At 39.0% G+C, this 18,688-nt stretch overlaps 2 protein-coding genes across 7 annotated transcripts in view; both read left to right on the top strand.

Annotated features, from left to right (window-relative positions):
- Pls1 (plastin 1) overlaps positions 1–813 on the top strand; it is a 94,711-nt gene extending 93,898 nt beyond the window's left edge. For both annotated transcript variants that reach the window (XM_085827906.1, XM_085827905.1), the window contains one exon: positions 305–813. In XM_085827906.1, the coding sequence (XP_085684032.1) occupies positions 305–440 (136 nt within the window). In that variant the 3' untranslated portion in view covers positions 441–813. The remainder of the gene's footprint in view (positions 1–304) is intronic.
- A 3,723-nt stretch (positions 814–4,536) lies between these two features.
- The window catches only part of Trpc1 (transient receptor potential cation channel subfamily C member 1), a 45,894-nt gene continuing 31,742 nt past the window's right edge, over positions 4,537–18,688 (top strand). The window contains exons 1-3 of one of the 5 annotated variants that reach the window (XM_021171739.3): positions 4,537–5,226; positions 11,501–11,655; positions 17,936–18,037. In XM_021171739.3, coding sequence (XP_021027398.1) covers positions 5,055–5,226; positions 11,501–11,655; positions 17,936–18,037 — 429 coding nt within the window. In that variant the 5' untranslated portion in view covers positions 4,537–5,054. The remainder of the gene's footprint in view (positions 5,227–11,500; positions 11,656–17,935; positions 18,038–18,688) is intronic. The other 4 variants (XM_029481860.2, XM_021171740.3, XM_085827904.1 and 1 more) reach the window with 4 other exon arrangements.

Here is an 18,688-nt window from a genome sequence, read left to right as displayed (position 1 = left end):
GCCTTTTTTTATTAAGTTAATCTTTGTTTTTTTTTTAAGATTTATTTATTTATTTATTATATGTAAGTACACTGTAGCTGTCTTCAGACACTTCAGAAGAGGGAGTCAGATCTCGTTACGGATGGTTGTGAGCCACCATGTGGTTGCTGGGATTTGAACTCCGGACCTTCGGAAGAGCAGTCGGGTGCTCTTACCCACTGAGCCATCTCACCAGCCCCCAAGTTAATCTTATAAAAAAAATTCTTCTGTTAAAAGAACAAAAGGTAGATAACAGATCCTAAGATGTTTTCCTTTTCTTTTCAAGATATGCCATTTCAGTTGCTCGGAAGATCGGTGCCCGGATATACGCGCTGCCTGATGACCTCGTTGAAGTGAAGCCGAAGATGGTGATGACTGTGTTTGCCTGCTTAATGGGAAAAGGATTGAACAGACTTAAATAATGAAGCGTTTACTGTGATCTGCCACACTATACGCATCGAACGTCTCAGTTTACAGAATTTTGAAATGTAGTGGGTATAAAATCCGAATATCTGTATGCTCAAAATAGTTCTGTATCCAGCAATGAATAATATCTTGTCCATACCAGTTAGAATTTGTCAATCTTTTTTTTTTTTTTTTTTGATAACACAATTACCTTAACAATCAATCCCAATGCAGGAATGTCTTATCAAGCTGCTATTTCATAATTAAATTATTTTATTTTCTAAGAGTCTTAACCAAAATAAGACTAATCATTCTTTTTCATGGCTCAAAAAAGATCTGTATAAAGTTTTGTCAGATCCTTCTATTAAATGTGTTTGGATTTTTTTTTTTGATGTGTTGTTTAATTTTGATTAAAAAAAATGTACCTAAAGTCATAATCTCACTTAATCCTTTTGTTTTTTCTCCCTTTAACTGTGTAAAGTGATCTAAAATTTTCTGTAAATTTCTATATGGCATAAAAATTTAAAGGGATAAGTATAATCCATCAACATTAAACTTTTTTAATATGAGAACTAACTCTTGAATAAGCCCCAGGTTCACTCTCTTGTTTAAGCTGTAGGAGGTTTTTACTTACAGTTTGTTTGTAGCTCCATTGTTACTTCACATGTGCTAGTCTGATAACACAGCTTTGTCTCCACCATCGAGCATAATACTATATGTTGGTAAGATGTTACACATATGTGTTTCTCTAAGTCATCTGAGCTACCCACCTTTTCTAAAATGGTATGTATTAAGTGTCAGCCAGCCGTTAAGTATTTATTTTGCCCCCACAATGTGTGTGACACTTTTCAATTGTGGATAATCTGATCTGTGGAGATCTGTTTTGCAAATATTAATTATGAATGTGAATATCGTTATTTTTCACCTAATTGCTTTCAAATACTTTTCAGCCAAACACTGGATAGGACGTCCTAACTGACACCAATCCTATCCTGCTAGAATCACATCACACTTAACTAGTCTCAGGCTACAGGGAAACCTACATCACTGGACATGTCCACCAAATGGCTTCCGTAGAGAGCTGTGTATATAAAAGCTAATGTCCGTAGTTTTTCATGGTCTCCACAGCCCTGTATAAACTGGAAACAGTTGAGGTTTGTGTTCCTCTTTTCCCCAGAAGTTTTAGCAATAGAGAAATTTTGTTGCTCATAGTTGAAGCCAGGAATGAGCTCCCCGGCCCTCCACTTTAGTGCCAGTGAGCAATAGTGCTATGCAAGGAAAGTGCTGTCACGTCTCTCCGTGTGAATGGGTTGTCCGCCGCCTCCTCCTCCTCGTCCACTGATCAGAACATGCAGCAGGAGGGAGAGTGTCTGTGCGTTTAGGGTAGACTTTTATAAATGCAGTACTGACCGGTGGGATTCTGAAATATATTCTTCTACATGAAATGTCTTCGCCTTTTATATTTTGGTGATTGTTTTCTTATATGAAGATGCAATGCTTCTGCTCCTTTCCTGAGATTATTTAAATCAAGCCTCTCTGATTTTTCCCGCTGTCATATTTACTAAAACAATCTGATTTACATGGAATTTAGCACTTTAAGGTGTTCTTTTTTCTCACGAAGTATATTTAATAAAAATGCTGTGTATGTAGAATTTGTGTTTATTTCATTTAAAGACTAGAGAACCTTCAATACTGATCTGTTAGAAGCTTATTTCCTCACAAAAGACTGCAACTCCTAAGTGAAGTAACACAAAAGCTGTGTTTCTTTAGTGTTTTTTCTTTCATATGAGAAAAAAATTTAATTCTAAAATTCTAGTGTTTTTATTAACATTGTATGTATGGATGATACATGTGTATGGGCATGCATGCATACATGTGGATATCAGAGAACAAATTTGTTGGGTCAGTTTTCTCCTTACACCTTCATGGGAATCGAACTCAGGGCTTCAGGTTTGAACAACCAGCACTCTTATCCACTACGCCATCTCACCAGCCCTCCTATGAAGATTAAAAAAAAAAAAAAAAAGACAAACTGCGTAATTGTTATAAACTTAGTTTGTGATGAAATAATTTGAGTAGATAAAATAATTAGCATTAATTTATTATCTCCAGTGTCCAAGTACCACAACTAGATTCTTGGACCTCAGCTAAGACAAGTAGAAACAGTCTTTGACTTAGATCCTAGTAGAGATGGCCAGCCAATAAAGCAACAGCAAGAAATGAAGCAGGGAAGAAACCGAGAGAGCATTGGAGTGGGGGTTGATTTGCTGCAGACTGACTGAGAGCAGAGGGGGAGGTTTTCTGGGTAGCGAGGTCAGGGCTCTGAGGAAAAGCAATCGAGTGGGCGCCATGAAAAAGAGACAGATGTGCTCCTCAGAAGTAAAGGGAGGAGAACATGAAAAATATCAGTAGGATCCTACTTGTAGGGCTAGAATTAAATCTGAATTTATTTCCGCTCTGTGGCTGGAGTTGTGATTCCTCTTTTGGTTTCTGTTTTGTTTGCCTGTGACTTGATGGAGTTGCTTAGAGTAATATGCTACTTTTGAGTTTTTTGAGTACCATTGTTCATCATAACTCCAATACTGATCTACATATCACATGTGCTAAGTATGTAGGCATTGTTAGAATGTCCCAATTTATGTCCGCTGAGCAGTTTGTCTGTATCGGAGAGAATCCAAAAGCCTGTATTATAATATCAGCTTGCCTGAAGTAGGCTCTCTAATGCTTTGGAAGGTCTCCTCAGATTACTGCCAAAGGGGGTTGGAATTCCCTCCAGTCTTAGAAAGTAACCCAGTCCCGTAGTTCTTTGGATAAAGAATCTGTGTATGGCTGTGAGTCATTTGAGTTAACTTCAAATACTGAAATTTCAGATAGCGCAGGGTTAGATTTCCACTACTGGCTAAACATTTTGCTGAGCAACAAAGGAAGTGCATATACAAATGTACAGACGTTCCTTTCTTCCACAGGCTTCACCTTGAGCCTCTTGGAAATTTCACAAAACTCATAAACTTGGAAGTGTATTAAACATTACAGGACAATGGGGAGATTGTTTAGAAAACAAAAACTGGAGCAACTTGAGATTATCATTTAGGTCAAATACAGAAAAAGTTTGAAAAGATGACTTTGGCATCAAAGACTTTTAGAGAACATCTAAAGAGAACATTGATTTTTAAGAATTAGTAAGTTAAATGTTGAAAGAGAAACTAATGGGACAAAGTAGCCTGACTAGGAGAGGAAGTATTCCCCTCAAATTTAAGTACATTTATCCATTGCTTTAAAAATCTAAATCTTAAATGTAGAGTTCAGATTTTCCTCCTAGTGTTGACTGCAGGAAGCAATTAAAAATTGCCGGGCGTGGTGGCGCACGCCTTTAATCCCAGCACTCGGGAGGCAGAGGCAGGTGGATTTATGAGTTCGAGGCCAGCCTGGTCTACAAAGTGAGTGCCAGGACAGCCAGGGCTACACAGAGAAACCCTGTCTCGAAAAAACAAAAAAAAAAAAAAAAACAAAAACAAAAAAAAAATTATTGAAAAGATGCAGTTTTCAAGTCGCATTTGCTGAATGTCAGACAATTGTCTAAATAACAAATCTCTTAAAATTAGATAGGATATAACAAATCCACTAAAAGGACTTATATGGAGAGTAACTCCTAAACTGTGCTTATGCAACGGTTATAGGTCGCCTTTGACTTACATGTGAATACTTACATAGTGACTTTAGAAATATCAGGAATGTTAGACCATATTAAATCACAAAGATTGTTTTTAAAACGCCTTTAGGAACGAGGGATGTAAACACAAACTGCATAATAAGGTTGCTTTGGCCAGGCTTTAGGACAATTCCGTACAGGATTTCAAGTAAACGTTAATCCTTCAAAAGCTCCTTGGCCCTTTTCTGCGCTGCAGTAGCAGCAGCAGCACATACAGGCAGCTGATAAAATTACCTGAAATCCCGCCACCAAGCGGTTCCCATGCCCTCAGGTGCTCAAGCGCCCAAGATGCTAGGCGACCGACCAGAGAGGCGCGTCAGCCCTGGAGCCCCACCCCTGCCTCACCCCGCCCCTACAAGCCCCGCCCCCTAGCCCGGCTTCGCCTCAAGCCCCGCCCCGGTGTCGTCGCCTCCGCGGGGCTGAGGATGACGTGAGGAGAAAGCCGCGAACCTCTGCCTCCTGTGGGTGCTGCTGGGCCAGCGGTTCCCACAGCCCCGGAGCCAGACGTGCTGCGAAGCGCACCGCCGAGCTCTCCGGCCGGCGGCCCCCTCACTCCCTCCCAGGCCGGGCCGCCCCCTGTGCGGCCCCTGCGGCTCCTGGCACGGCCCCGCGCTCGGCTGCCGCCCTGGCGCGCTCCACTCTGTCGTCCCCGGACGGGCGCGGACCAGCTCGACCGGGGCGCCGGCGGCTGGGCAGAGGGCGCTGGCCCCGGGGCCGCGCCAGCGCGGCCACCAACCTGGGGCTGTCCGTGGAGGGCGAGTGCTGGTTTCGGGGCGAGGCGACGCCCTTCGGGGCCAACGGGCCGCACGCCGATGTGGCCGTGGGAACGACTCACCCGTTCTCCAGCTCGGGGTCGGGGTCGGGGTCGGCGCCCGTGGGGGCCCCGCCTCCGTCTCCTGGCCTGCCCCCGTCGTGGGCCGCGATGATGGCGGCCCTGTACCCGAGCACAGACCTCTCGGGCGTCTCCTCCTCCTCCCTGCCTTCCTCCCCATCCTCCTCATCGCCCAACGAAGTGATGGCGCTGAAGGATGTGCGAGAGGTGAAGGAGGAGAACACCTTGAATGAGAAGCTTTTCTTGCTGGCGTGCGACAAGGGTGAGAGCTAGGCCCCCTTCTCCACCTCCGGACACCCTAGCACCCACTCCCCGGGTCCGGCCCCTGCCTCAACTTAACTCCTGGCACTCGTGCTTTTCCTTGCGTGCAGCGGCTATTCCGACCTCTGTGCAGCCCGCAGGACTTCTGCCTAATTGAGCTTGAGCAGCAGGCAGGTAGGGCGGGGGCGGTGGACTCGCGCAGGTGGGATGTTTCCATGGCGAGGAGGGAGCCTTGATCCCAAAGTTGCTCCACTTCTGTCACTAATAAACTCTAGTTTGAAGTTACTTCTTCCTTTGGGAGCCAGAGGCTAGTTTTGGACCTTCTAATCCGAAAATTCTACGAATTTCCCTTAAGATTTCTCCGATTTATGGGCTGTCACCTTGTAGGGTTTTTTTGTTGTTGTTGTTTTTAAAAAAGACTTTTACTTCTGTTTAGCATCAGCCAGCAGTGCCTTAGCCTGTTACAGTTGAGTAGTATCCCATTATCTTTAACACAAATAATACAAAATAATACGAAAAATCCTGCCCTAATTGCCGAAACTTTCCCCAAATTTCTGGAACCCCTTTTAAGTGTCGGTATTTTTTATTAGGGAGAAAGATTTATTGCTTCAGAGAGTTGGAGGGAGGCAAAGGTAGTAAAAAAAAGAAAAGTAAGTATAGGCGAAATAATGTGGAATATACTGGTTTTGAATCTAAAAATTGATCACTTTCTGGCCACATTAAAAGACAAGCATGGAACTTGGTTGCTCCCAGGTTGCTTTTATCTCTTATCTGAAAAACAAAAAAAGTACTGAAACATTCTCATTCCTCAGTTAAGCAGTTGGATGTTGAAAGGCAGTGTTTATTTGGGAAAATGTTGTTGGAACCATGCAGACTTCTGAAGCCTACTTCCTGAGGCCAGCTCACACTATGGGAAAACTAGTTACAGAAGTTTTTGGATTTGTTCACATATAGAGGTTTAAGTCAACAACATCTCCCTAAACCTTTTAAAGCATTTGAGATAGGGTTTTGTTTTTTACATGATTACGTTTAATCTTAGCCAGGCCAAAAGGCAATCCCTTCTTGACATTTCATCCTGGATTTAGAGCCAGGATGGGGGAAGGCAGAATTCCCTGTGTCCCCTGGATTCCTCCTAGTTGTCTTCTGTCACCTTCGTGAGAGGCTTGCTGCATTATAAGGAAGGCTGCTTTAGGTTTCTGTAGCAGCTTTGTGTGCCTCGGGGCTCAGGATGGTTTAAAAATGTGCAACATTTCCTGGAGGATATATGCCACTGTTGTATTAACACCTTCCTTAATATACTTAGTGGTACTTTCTGTTTTCCCTATTTTGGAGGAGATCTGAAGGGTGTGAGGTTAGGGAGGAGAGCGGTCTGGGTAATTACGAAGCAGAGTCCTCAGTATTTGGTTGAGAAGTTTTATATTGGTAGTCAGCACCTAATATAAAGATGTGTATGATGAGGAAAATAATTTGTATAAAGGAGGGGTGAAGAGAGAATAATTAGTATGTAGGGTACTGGAGCTATATAGGCATTGTTCTATACATCTCACAAGTGTCACTGGTTATAGAACTTAAGCACTCTGTACAGGGACATTTTGTAAATCACCAAAGCTTTAGAACACACTAGTTGAGAAGTGTACCATGGGAAGTGGTTTGCGGTTATTTTAATGAAGGCTGGTAGAGCAGCTAGCTACCTTACTGGCATATCTACTGACCTCACAATGTGTTTTGCTTTATTCTTTTTAACTTGCTGCTCTTTGCCTTGCTATTATAAACATGAAGTTCTTAATTGTGTTAAGGCATTGGACAAAAAGCTCTATTAATGAGTAACTGACTACGTCCATATTCTTTAAGAATTTTTCTGTAATAAAGATTTTTTTTTTTCGAGACAGGGTTTCTCTGTATAGCCCTGGCTGTCCTGGAACTCACTTTGTAGACCAGGCTGACCTCAAACTCAGAAATCTGCCTGCCTCTGCCTCCCAAGTGCTGGGATTAAAGGCGTGCGTCACCACCACCCGGCCCCATAAAGATGTTTTCTTTATGTGCAGTAGTGAGGAAGAGTAAGGGCAAAAATGTATGTGTATGTGCATAATAGATATCTCTGAGCACACACAAGTTAAGCTTCAGTTTAGCTTAAGTGGCCTAATGAGGTTTGGAAGGCAGGCTAGCCCTAGTACAGAGTCCTCTCTCCCCTGGGACGTTAAAAACACATTACCCAAGTGAAACATTAGTACATTGTGTGTTATGAGACTGAAGGGCGTTTAAAGGTTAAATCTGAATGTACAAGCACTGTTGTAATCCCAGTTTCTCTTGTCCCTAGTACTATAAACTTCAGATGGATTGCACCAAATTTAGTGATGCCGAGGAGCCTAAGACTAGGAGTAATCGTTTAATATAGGTAATGAGAGGTTCAAATGATACTTAAAAGCCATAACTGATAACATTAAAAAGCAAAAGTGAACGATCAGGACTAAATTCCAGCACCAAAGTAATTACTTATGAGTTTCAAAGCTTTTTTTTTTTCTCTTAATCTGTTTTAATTTAATTAGAAATATTTTAAGTAGAGTGTCATAATTCCATGTCAAAAGTATTTTGTAGAAAGTTTGGTTTGAAAAGATTTATAAATATTTTGACACAAAAGCTTCCCACACTTCACAACTAGCCTCAAATGTAGCTTGGGCCTGTAGTCCATGTTGGCCTGGAATTCACTATGTAAGTAGCCTAGGCTGGCCTCAAACTTACAGCAACCCTCCTGCTTCTGCCTCCTGGGTGCTGGGATGATAGGCATGAGCCACCACATGTAGCAAAACTGATCAACATTAAAGCTGTCATCATTTCAGGAATGGTGAGATTCACCACCACATGTTAGAAAGTCACATGAGAAGCCCGTGAGGAAATGGAGAATCATCTTTCCTAACTGAGAGTGTAACATTTCTCTACTCTATTTCTCTCAAGGATTTATTAGAGTTGGACAGAGGAAATTTATTGTTGCGATATATACTATTACAATTGCTAGCCCAGTTACCAATGGACTTCATAGATTCCAGTAAAAATAGTGTCCATTGAGGATGCTAGAAATCCACAAGTTATAAGAATAATATGCTTGAAGAGGAAGGTCTAGAACATGGGTTCTAGCTGACCCCAAAGCCAAATCTGTTTTTGCAAAGCCTGTGAGCTAAGTCTGGCTTTTACATTTTATATCTTAAATACTTGGAAATGTTTCTAATTAAAAGAAAAGTTTTATAACATGAGAATTCTATGAAATTTGAAAAGTTTTATTGCTATACAACTTCATTCATTTCCATGTGCTCCGTGTCTGCTTGGATGCAAAAGGGTCTGAGTACACTTGTGACTGAGATACCATGTCCTACAAAGCTTAGCATATTTTAATGCCTGGCCCTTTTCCAGAACAATTTTGTTGGCCCTCCTATGTTAAAGTACAAAACATTGAGTAATAATACAAAAAAAGAGCCCACTGTGAACTGAATCCAACTTCATTTTGGACAAAGGAAACTAGTTGTTTAAAGGGTTAGAGAGGAGTGTGAGTTGGGGTTCAGGGAAGTGAAAAATTATAAAACAGCAGGGAAAATTTACAAAAAGTGGGTGGTTGATTTATGGGAATCCAATGTAGATTTGTTATCTGGCACTAAAGGGGCTTAGATGGCTATCCTTTCAGAAGGGCCAGGAAATGGGCCCCCATCTTCAATGCTCAAATGAACTGAGAGTGATGCATTGGCAGCCATGGCCTTTCTAGGGCATGCATTTACAGAGAATCAAGCTAGTAATGCAATCTAGAGCTATTAGAAAGTATGGTAATGTTTTGTTCAAGTCTTTATGGGCTATGATAGAAGCCTTGTTGGGGGTGGGGGGAAGCATTAGCTTGCTTAGGATTTGGTCAAAGAGAAAACTTTTCAGTGGACATATCAGTTAAGAGTCTTTTTCATACCCAGAAGGATGGTATTGGTTTGGATGAGGGTTTGCTGTATCACAGGGACAGGGAAATGAGTATGGGAGATACTCTAGAGATCGGACTGAGATGACTTGCTGTTTCATTGCCACAGTAGCTATGGAATAGACTGAAAAATATTTCTTTTTAATTTGTTGAACAAAGACAACTGTCTAGTGGCTGGGGAGGTTGCTTGGCAGATAAAGTGCTTGCTGTGCAAGCCTGAAGCTAGGAGTTTGGGTCTCTGACCAGCAAAAGCAGAGTGCATTAGTATGAGGCTGTAAACCTGGGCAAGCAGATCCCTGGAGCTTGGTGGGAGCCAGTCTAGCCAATCAGTGACCTCTGAGCTCAGGGAGAGATCCTGGCTGTCAGGGGCTGGGGGAGGTGGAGTGGCCTTAGTAGAAGACCAGCCTGAACCTCTAGCCCCCTCCTCGGCACCCACACAGACAGAAATACACACACACACACACACACACACACACACACACACACACACACACATACTTCTCACAGACTCACAAATAAAAATAAAATTTAAAAACAACTATATTATCAGAAACATAAGGGAATTATATTGATTTTCTAAAGATGAGATGTGACTTGCAAGCAGTTTCCCTATGAAAGAACAGAGTATCTGGCATTGCAGGCATTGTGACTAGCATCTGGGCTGTTAACTTCCCCTTTCACATATGTATTGGTCCTCACAGTGAACAGCTGTTCTTGCCTTTATGACATATCACTTTAAATGACTTGCAAATATAAACTGTAGTAATGGAGCAGCAGTTAAGAAGGCACGGCTGGAAGTATTGCAGAGTTACTGAAACTCCACAACTTTAGATTTGGAAAACCTAATGATGCCAAGAAGGTGGATTAAAATGAATACCTTCACCTGGATATGCCTGGAGAGCAGAGCTTGATGGGTAGCATTCTCCTATCCATAGGCTTAGAATCAAATTCATCTGAAATACTCCTAAATGTTACTTTTTAGCAATAGTGATCTCATTTTCATGGATTATTTGGACACTCTTGAAGACTTAAGAGCATCACTTCATCAGTGGAATTTAAATGTTAATTAGTGCTATGAGAGAATTATTTCATGACTAGTTTTTATTCTTGAGACACCTAAGGAGATGTGTTGTCAAGAAAACTAATATTCAGCTTCTTTTAAAATGCACAAGGACTATAAGCGGACATTACAAATAATCGAAAGTTTTTAGTTTTCACAGATGAAATCTGTTAACTTACTTGCAATATTGCTTTTCTTACTCATTTAATCTAATGTTTTCTCTCTGGGTATCATGAAATTATTTCTTCTCCTTCCAGTTTCCACTTTGATTATCCTTTTCCTATTTCTTACAGACATCTAAACAATTACTGTATGTAGAATGTTTGTTTGTTTTGTGTTTAGAACAGTAAAATGGAACAACTATCCCACTGCATTCTTTCTCTAATGAGAGTTTCCCTTTCGGTTTTTATTTCTTTTTTCCTCACACAGTCTCATTAGTGGGCAAATATAATGGGCCTTTGGTGACAGTAATTCCCATCTTCCTCACATGGGATGACAAGTTTGTGGCTTTCAAGTTAGGCAGAAGACAGCCTGCCGGCTCCTGGTAGATCAAGTAGTCATAATAGCTCCAACTTAGCTTTCTGTGAGCTGCATGTTTTCTGTTTATTAATACTCTACACCTCCTCTTCCTTAACAAGATGGTGTGTGTGTGTGTGTGTGTGTGTGTGTGTGTCAGAGTGAGGTGGGGAGAGAGAGAGGTGTGAAGGGAGAAGAGAGGGAAGGAGGAGTAAAGAGCATTTATGTACCCTTATTATACATACTGTCAAGTTCATATTACTTTTCAAATGTATGCTTCCCCTCTTTCTAATATCTTCTACCTCTGGCCTCCATTTTAACAAATCTGATGCATGAGTAAATGTGTATGTATTTGAGATCGAAAACTAATATCTTCTAAGTTTCATTTTATTTTTCTACAGTAGCTGCCAGCCTGTATTTTGGGATATTCTATATTAAACTGTTTTACATATCTTCTATAAGTTTTTCTCCTTATACCATCAGGAATTTTAAATTAGAGATTTTTATTACATGCTACACATTTATATTTTTCTACTTCTGTTTTATATATACTGTTTATATCTGTATTATTTTATCAAGATATACTTTTTTTCCAGGAAATGTTCACATTTTCTGTGCACATGTCCACATGCAAAGCAAAAATGAGTTTAGGTATTTTTAATCTTTTAATTCAGCAGGATAAAATTTTCTATATAGTCATTCTTGTTTAATGTCTTAAGTATTAAATTATGTTTGTGTATTGTTATTTAGGTGACTATTATATGGTTAAAAAGATTTTGGAGGAAAACAGTTCAGGTGACTTGAACATAAATTGCGTAGATGTGCTTGGGAGAAATGCTGTTACCATAACTATTGAAAACGAAAGCTTGGACATACTGCAGCTGCTTTTGGACTACGGTTGTCAGGTACAAGGCTAGATGATCTTATCCAGTAGCTTCTAAGAATGTTAGCTATGCCTTGCTTTCATCTGTCCTTCCAGCTTACTTTCTTTTTCTTCGATTTGTTTTCTTCTCTTTCTTTGTCTTTCTTCTTCTACTTGGTTTTAAGCCCCTAAAAAGTTTACAAAACAAACCCAAATAAGCTTTTTAAGTGTAATATTTTAAATTTATTTATATTTTTCTTCCTGTTTCCTTTCCCTGCATCAGACGGAAGTAAACTATCATGAATTATTAAAGCTGACATTATTTTTATTACTGATAGGATTACTATTTGTATTATATACCTAAAAATAGTGCGAGTGATCTAGAAGCGCAAGGAGGCAAGCTTTTCTGTGACCTGGGTTATTTATAGGCACATGAATAAATGTTCCTCACAAAACAGTTTACAGTTCACTTTGGTTTTCTCCTAAGTTTTATTATGTTTCCCTTTTTGTTTGTAATTTAGTGTTTGCTTTCATCTAAAGATGAACGATTTGTTTTTAAAACTGGCGAGGAAAGGACTTTCGTTTGTCTCTGTAAGGTAGAAAAGCAGACATGCATGTACATCGTGAAGGTAGTGTCTAATGCATCATTTCCTGTTCCTTTTCGGTTCACTCAGGATAAATAGCATAGGAACTCTGGATCTTCTGTTGTAGCTGTAATGAGGCAGAGTTTTGGCGTTAAATCAGGAAGCACTCAAAGCATATTTTTTTAAGTACTGTATGTGGTTTTAGGTACATCACTACTATTTATATTATAATACAGTATCATGACTGATATATAAGCCTGTGTGTGTATATATGCATGCACGCACACACATACACACACACACACACACACACACACAGACGGTATAGAAAAGGGAATTGGGTATCCAGTCACTTAGCTGTCTAGAACACAACAAGAAGCTAAATCAAAGGTCTTCTGTACTGCTGTACTGCTAGAGTAGTTTTGCTGAAGTTTCTAGGTTAAATTTAGTTATAGAGTACTTCTTCAAAGTCTCTATTTTTCATTTTAGATTTCATTTTTAGCTTAATTTTTTATTTTTCTGATCCGAAGAGAATCAGTAAAGGCAATAAAAGGGGCATTAGAGCTGTAGCTAGACAAAATGAAGCTTGGGGCCACTCACTCACACTGTTTAGTTAGAGGTTGTCAGCACTGCATGTCTGCTTGGTGGTTATGCCTTATAACAGTGGTTTAGCATCAGCAAGGGAAATTAAAGTATACTCACTAGCTAACACCTTAGATGAAAGCACATATATGTATGTATGTATGTATGTATGTGTGTGTGTGTATGTATGTTATAAAACCAGAAAACTTCCATTACAATTATTTAAAATTTAAAATTGAACACTTAAAGGCATAAGCTTCAGTTACCTAGGAAATAAGATTATAAAGAAATTAAGTCATTTTGGATAAGAAATGCTATGGTATAATAATGGTATTTACATACATGGCTTTTGTGTAGCTAATAATTCTGCAGTACACATGGTTCTATCACATATTTGATCACATTTGAACATCACAGTCAGTCTATCAAGATGCTATATTTTATAGATTAGAAAACTGAGGCTCACAGACTTTATTGTATTGCCCAGAGTTGTAAAATCAGTAAAGGCAAAGCTAAGGTTTGAATTTAACCTTCTGACTACAAACCAGTCTCCGTATTCTGTCTAAGTTACCCGGGTCTCACTCTGTCAGTCAACAAATGTCCAAGACCTTTAGCTGCACGTGGTGGTGGAAACAAGTAAGAGAGTTCTGACTTCCATACAGTGGATCCTCAAATGAAGTAGACAGCTGAAGCACATGTGCATTACAAAGGAATTTAAATATAAGGCTCTATTTTATAAGTCCTGAGCAGTAACAATGCTTGATGCTTGTATATGGTTTGCAGTTACAAAACTGGAAACTTGGCGTTTTATCTTGGGTTGTATCTGTGGTTCTCAAATAAATAACTTTGCCTACACCAAGGGATATTTGGCAGTATCTGGAAACATTTTTAGTCTCTCAGTTTGTGGGCAGATTATCTTGTGGGTAGATGCTATAGATGTTACTGAACATACTGCAATACCCAGGAAAGGTACTACAACACTACCCAAACAATACCTGACCCAAATGTCAATAGAGCTGCTTTTGAAAAGTCCTAATTATACTTAAGTTAAGTTTTGCAATTCAACATAAATGTCTTAGCAGTAATAATAATAAAAGACTATTGTGGGTTGGAGTAATCAAGAAAACTAGGTTTCTGTGTAGCATATGTGAGGCCTTGCATTTGATTCCTGGCACTGAAGGGGTGGAGGAGGCTTGCTTGCATCTATTTATTTATGTGTTTATGTATTTATGTATTTACTTTTAATGTATCAAAACTGGAGAAATGGTTTGGTGGCAAGAAGCACTTGCTGCTCTTGCAGAGTGCAGCAAGTAGTTCATAATTCCAGCTCTAGGAGACTCACCTGGCTCTGCCTCCCAAGTGTCACCAACGCTTACCTAAACATACACCTTTTAAACATTTGAACAAACACTTCACTGGAAGAATGTCTTCTGAGCTCAGTCGGGAAATACTAACATTGGGCTGGAGAGATGGCTCAATGGTTAGGAGCACCTCTCGCGCTTGCAGGGGACCTTGGTTCAATTTCTGACATCCACACAGTGACTCACAGCCATCTCTCTGTAATTCTAGTTCCAGGGAATCCAATGCCCCTTTCTGGCCTTTGAGGGCACAATACAGACATGTGGTACACAGACATATGTTCAGATAAAACACCCATACATGTAAAATAAAATTTAAAAATAAAAAAAGGAAATATTAACATTGCTAACTTTGTGCTTTGTGACAGTGGGCTTGACCTTCTGATCTTCAGAAAGATAAAAAACTTGTCCAGAGTTACTCTGTCAGTGGCAGACTTGAAATCCACACCTGTGTCCTAGAGTCCATGTTCTTCCTGTTACCTATGTCTATTTTCAAGAATTTAGAGGTATTTAAGGAACAGAGGATTCAGAAAAGAATGTATGCAGATATGAGAAATGTGTATCTTGAGATAGTGAATTCAGAGTCTTTAGAACAAAATACTGGGTTTGTAATATAATGGAAATCTCAAGAAAATAACAAAAATAAAAAAGACCTTGAATGGGAGGGTAAGCATTTGTGCTTTAACTGTAGTGTGGTGTCTTTCAATGCATTCTGATAGAAGGTGTGACTTGTGCATTGTGTTTTACATAGATGACCATGGTAATCCGGCTTAGGCAAGACTAGAAAGATAGGGAGGTCTATAGCCCATGTGAGCAACTTTTGTAGTACTTGAGGTGAGAATTCTAAGGTGTGAACTGGAAGGCTGCCTATAAGAGCAATCATAGCTATCATGAAGGGGGCTTGAGGAATCCAAGAGCTTTATTAATCTTTAATATGGATGAGTAGGAGAGAGGAGAGAAAACTAGCAAGTCAGGAGAAGTTAGGTTTGATGTAAAAATGTTGTTTCCAGGCTTTAACTTTGCTTTTTGGGGGCTGTCTGACAATGACCAAGGTGTCATAAGAAGGAAGATGACCCTGTATATCTTGAGAATGGCTGGTATCACAGAGCAAAGAGTACTACAGAGTCATTCTTAGGGAGTATTTATGCTTAATAAAGGGCACTGGAAAGAGGGAGTTACATGGGTTATTGACAGTTTGGGGTCAGTTAGAGTGGTGGTGTAAAAGCCAAAGGGAAACTTCCATTTTGTTTGTTTATTTTTGCTTAGAAATTAAGACACAAAGAGGAGAGAGAAAAAGTCATTGGACTTCCAAAGTATAGTACTGATAAATTCAGGGAACATGATATAAGTTAGTTTGATAATATTAACAGTGAAATAAAGCAGAAAGTATTTAGAGACAATGGAAAGATAAGATCAAGTTAAATGAACGAAAGGAGAAAAACGTAAAGTTGGGATATGTTCCTTGAATGAAGGACCAAGTTCTTACAGAGTATGCGAGTGCATTAATATATGTTGCACAGTGGGAATTAAGTTAGAAAGGTAATAAGTAGCTTCACACCCTGAGTGTAGAGGAAGAGATGGGAGCTGCCGGAAAAGCTCTGAGGCAAGAGGGAAGGTAGCGGTTTCAATTACATAGAGGGTATATGCGTTCAATATGCTTTAGTGGAAATGCACAGATTACTGAGAAATCAGGAAAGAAAATCGAGTGAGCAATATATGATTTTAGATATTTAACAATACTTAAAACGCCTGTAATTCCAACACATTGGAGGCTGAGGCAAGAGGATTGCAAGTTCAAGGCCAGCCTGCTTTCAAGACTGTGTCGCAAATACATTTCTTCTTAAAAATTCAAATATTTTCCTTTAGAACTGCTATTTATTTATCATATATCATACTATTTTATAGAACAAGCCAGTGGCCACCCTTTAATTACATGACTTTTAATACAAATACTTTTATAGCTGAAGCTTATCCTTTTAAGCATTGAATGTTAATACATTTTTACCCCTTACTGAGTAGTGTGTCTGAATATATTTTAACTCTACCATCATTAATTGGAGTTCTTGAGAATATAATAATTTTACTTTGCTTTACAAAGTCCAAAATTATTAACAATTTGTCCTTGCATTAAAGTCTGTAGACTGCTGTGTTCCGACACTGATTTTACTATACTGGTATTTTATTCTTTCCATGGTCAACTTTTAGTTTTCTTCTTCTTTTCCCCATTTTTGTTGATTTTTTTCTAGCTGTCTATTATTCATTAAAGATCTGAGGAATGCTTGGGAAAGCCAAGTCAATGTGCTTAGGCCTGTCTCTTCTGGAAACAATGCCCATGTGTAACTCTGTGACTTGGCTTGTTCTGTTTCATTGTTTCTAAAGGTGTTGTTCTTGTTGTTGTTTTAAGTTGTAAATAAATTCATGGCCGTATTTCAGATTATTGAAGTTGCCTGGTGTTTGAGAGCAGTGGCATTACTATTGTTAGCTTTATTGACTAAGATTAAAACTGTAAATAAAATATCTGTAATGGATGCTAGGCTCTTGTTTTTAAAAGGTTGTTTGCTTCACCTGATTGAGGAGAAGCATTATGAAGCAAAAGAAAAGGGGGAGGAAGTTGCTTGCACTTTAGGGTTGTATCTAACAAGAGCTTAAATTTCCCATCCACTGAGGAAGCTTCTCCTACAGGAACGGATAGGTGATTCCTGAGAGTTTAATGAGAGCTCCAGCCTTTCTTTGCATTATCTAATGCTATTTTCAACATCCCATGAAAGCCTGCCATTTTGAGTCTTATTTTAGTCTTTATTTTTAGTCTTATTTAGTCTTAGCCTCTCCAAATAAGGAGAGTAAAAACTGTATTCTATGGATCTATAAAGAATACAGATCTGCTGTAGTTTCATTCTTGGGAACAAGAATATTGACTGATATAAAAATAGTAAAGGTTCTATCAGTTAAAATTGTACAATCTGTACAATTAGCTTTAAATTCCGATTAAATCATTATTATTTCATTTTCATTCTGCTATTATGTTTTGCCTTAAAAAAAAAATCAGAGGAACCAAACCTTGGTGTCATGGTTGCCAGCAGCTCATAGGCTTTGTTATAGAGAAGTGTGGAGCCCTGAGTCCTGAGTCTGTTTACCTAGGCCTCTGGTTAGGAGTAGATCTACACAGCAGGTTGAAACGGGAACTGTAAATTCTTCCCTACCTACGCCAGCTTTGGTAACTGGATTCTTTGTGATTTTTATTTAACAAGAGTGCTGGTACCAGTGTCAAACTGTCTAGACTCATGTATATTTTGAAGATGAGAATAAAGGTGTCCCCTTTTGTGTATTTTTCCATTCTCCCCTCTTGTCAGAACTGCACTGATGACGTTACACCCAACATAGTCCCTCGCTTAATAGCTCATAGTCATTTCTTTAATAAATTTGAAACCTTAAGATTTTTCTGGTTCATGGTTCAAGAGAAAATATCTTGAAGGGTTTTTTTTTTTTTGGTTTTGTTTTTGTTATTTTAGCTTTGAACATTGCATGGATCAGCACTTCCATATGGAGTCCCTTCTATGAAATAGTTTTTATTTTACCAGGTTGTGCATTGAAACCAGAACAAAAATGTTTATACTGTGGTACATAGATGTACTACTGACTCTGGCAAGCAAATGTACTACTTGTACAATATACATTTTTTTAAAAACCCAATACTACTGTATATAATACAGTTTGAAGAATTTTAAAATAACCATGAATTAGTAAAAATAGTTTACATTTTTATCTTCCATTTTCATTTTTAACTTTTATTTTTTTAAAGTCCGCAGATGCACTTTTGGTGGCAATCGACTCTGAAGTAGTGGGAGCTGTTGATATACTACTTAATCACCGGCCAAAACGATCATCAAGACCAACCATTGTAGTCAGTACTCTTAAATATTTATTCATTTGGACTTTTAAGCCAAAGTGGATCTCCTGCCCCATTGCCATCTTTTCTCCCTCCTTCCCAGCTTATTTTGTTTTTAGAAATATTGATATTTTTACTTTGTAAAATATTACTTTGAAGTAAGTAAAGACAATAATAATTCATCTTGCTTTCTGGAAACTTTTTTTAAAAGTTAGTTAATATTTACATATTTTGTCAGTGTGAACCAGTATTTTTAATTTGGGGTGTTCTTCAGGTGATGCTGAAAATACAGATTAGTTTCTAGGTGGATTTAAGAAATGTGTTGGACTAGAGAGATGGCTCAGCAGTTAAGAGCACTGACTGCTCTTCCACAGATCCTGGTTCAGTTCCCAGCAACCACATGGTGGCTCACAACCATCTGTAATGGGAATCTGATGCCCTCTTCTGGTGTGTGTCTGAAGACAGTGACAGTGTACTCACATACATGAGATAAATAAATAAATAACTCTTTAAAAAAAAAAAGAAATATGAGTGATGAAACCATAAAAAAATGGAAGAAAATATATAAGTATTTAGCTGTCTGGTGTAGAAGAATTGCTTTAGCTTAAAAACTGGGTAAGGGCTATAGATTGTTACAGCCAAAAAACTGGGTAAGGACTAAAGATT

This window comes from Mus caroli, unplaced genomic scaffold (genome assembly GCF_978045245.1).
Source record: "Mus caroli unplaced genomic scaffold, Mus_caroli_1 scaffold_11, whole genome shotgun sequence".
Taxonomy (NCBI): Eukaryota; Metazoa; Chordata; class Mammalia; order Rodentia; family Muridae; genus Mus; species Mus caroli.
The sequence above is the reverse complement of the archived record's forward strand: the minus strand, read 5'-3'. Positions and strand labels throughout refer to the sequence as shown.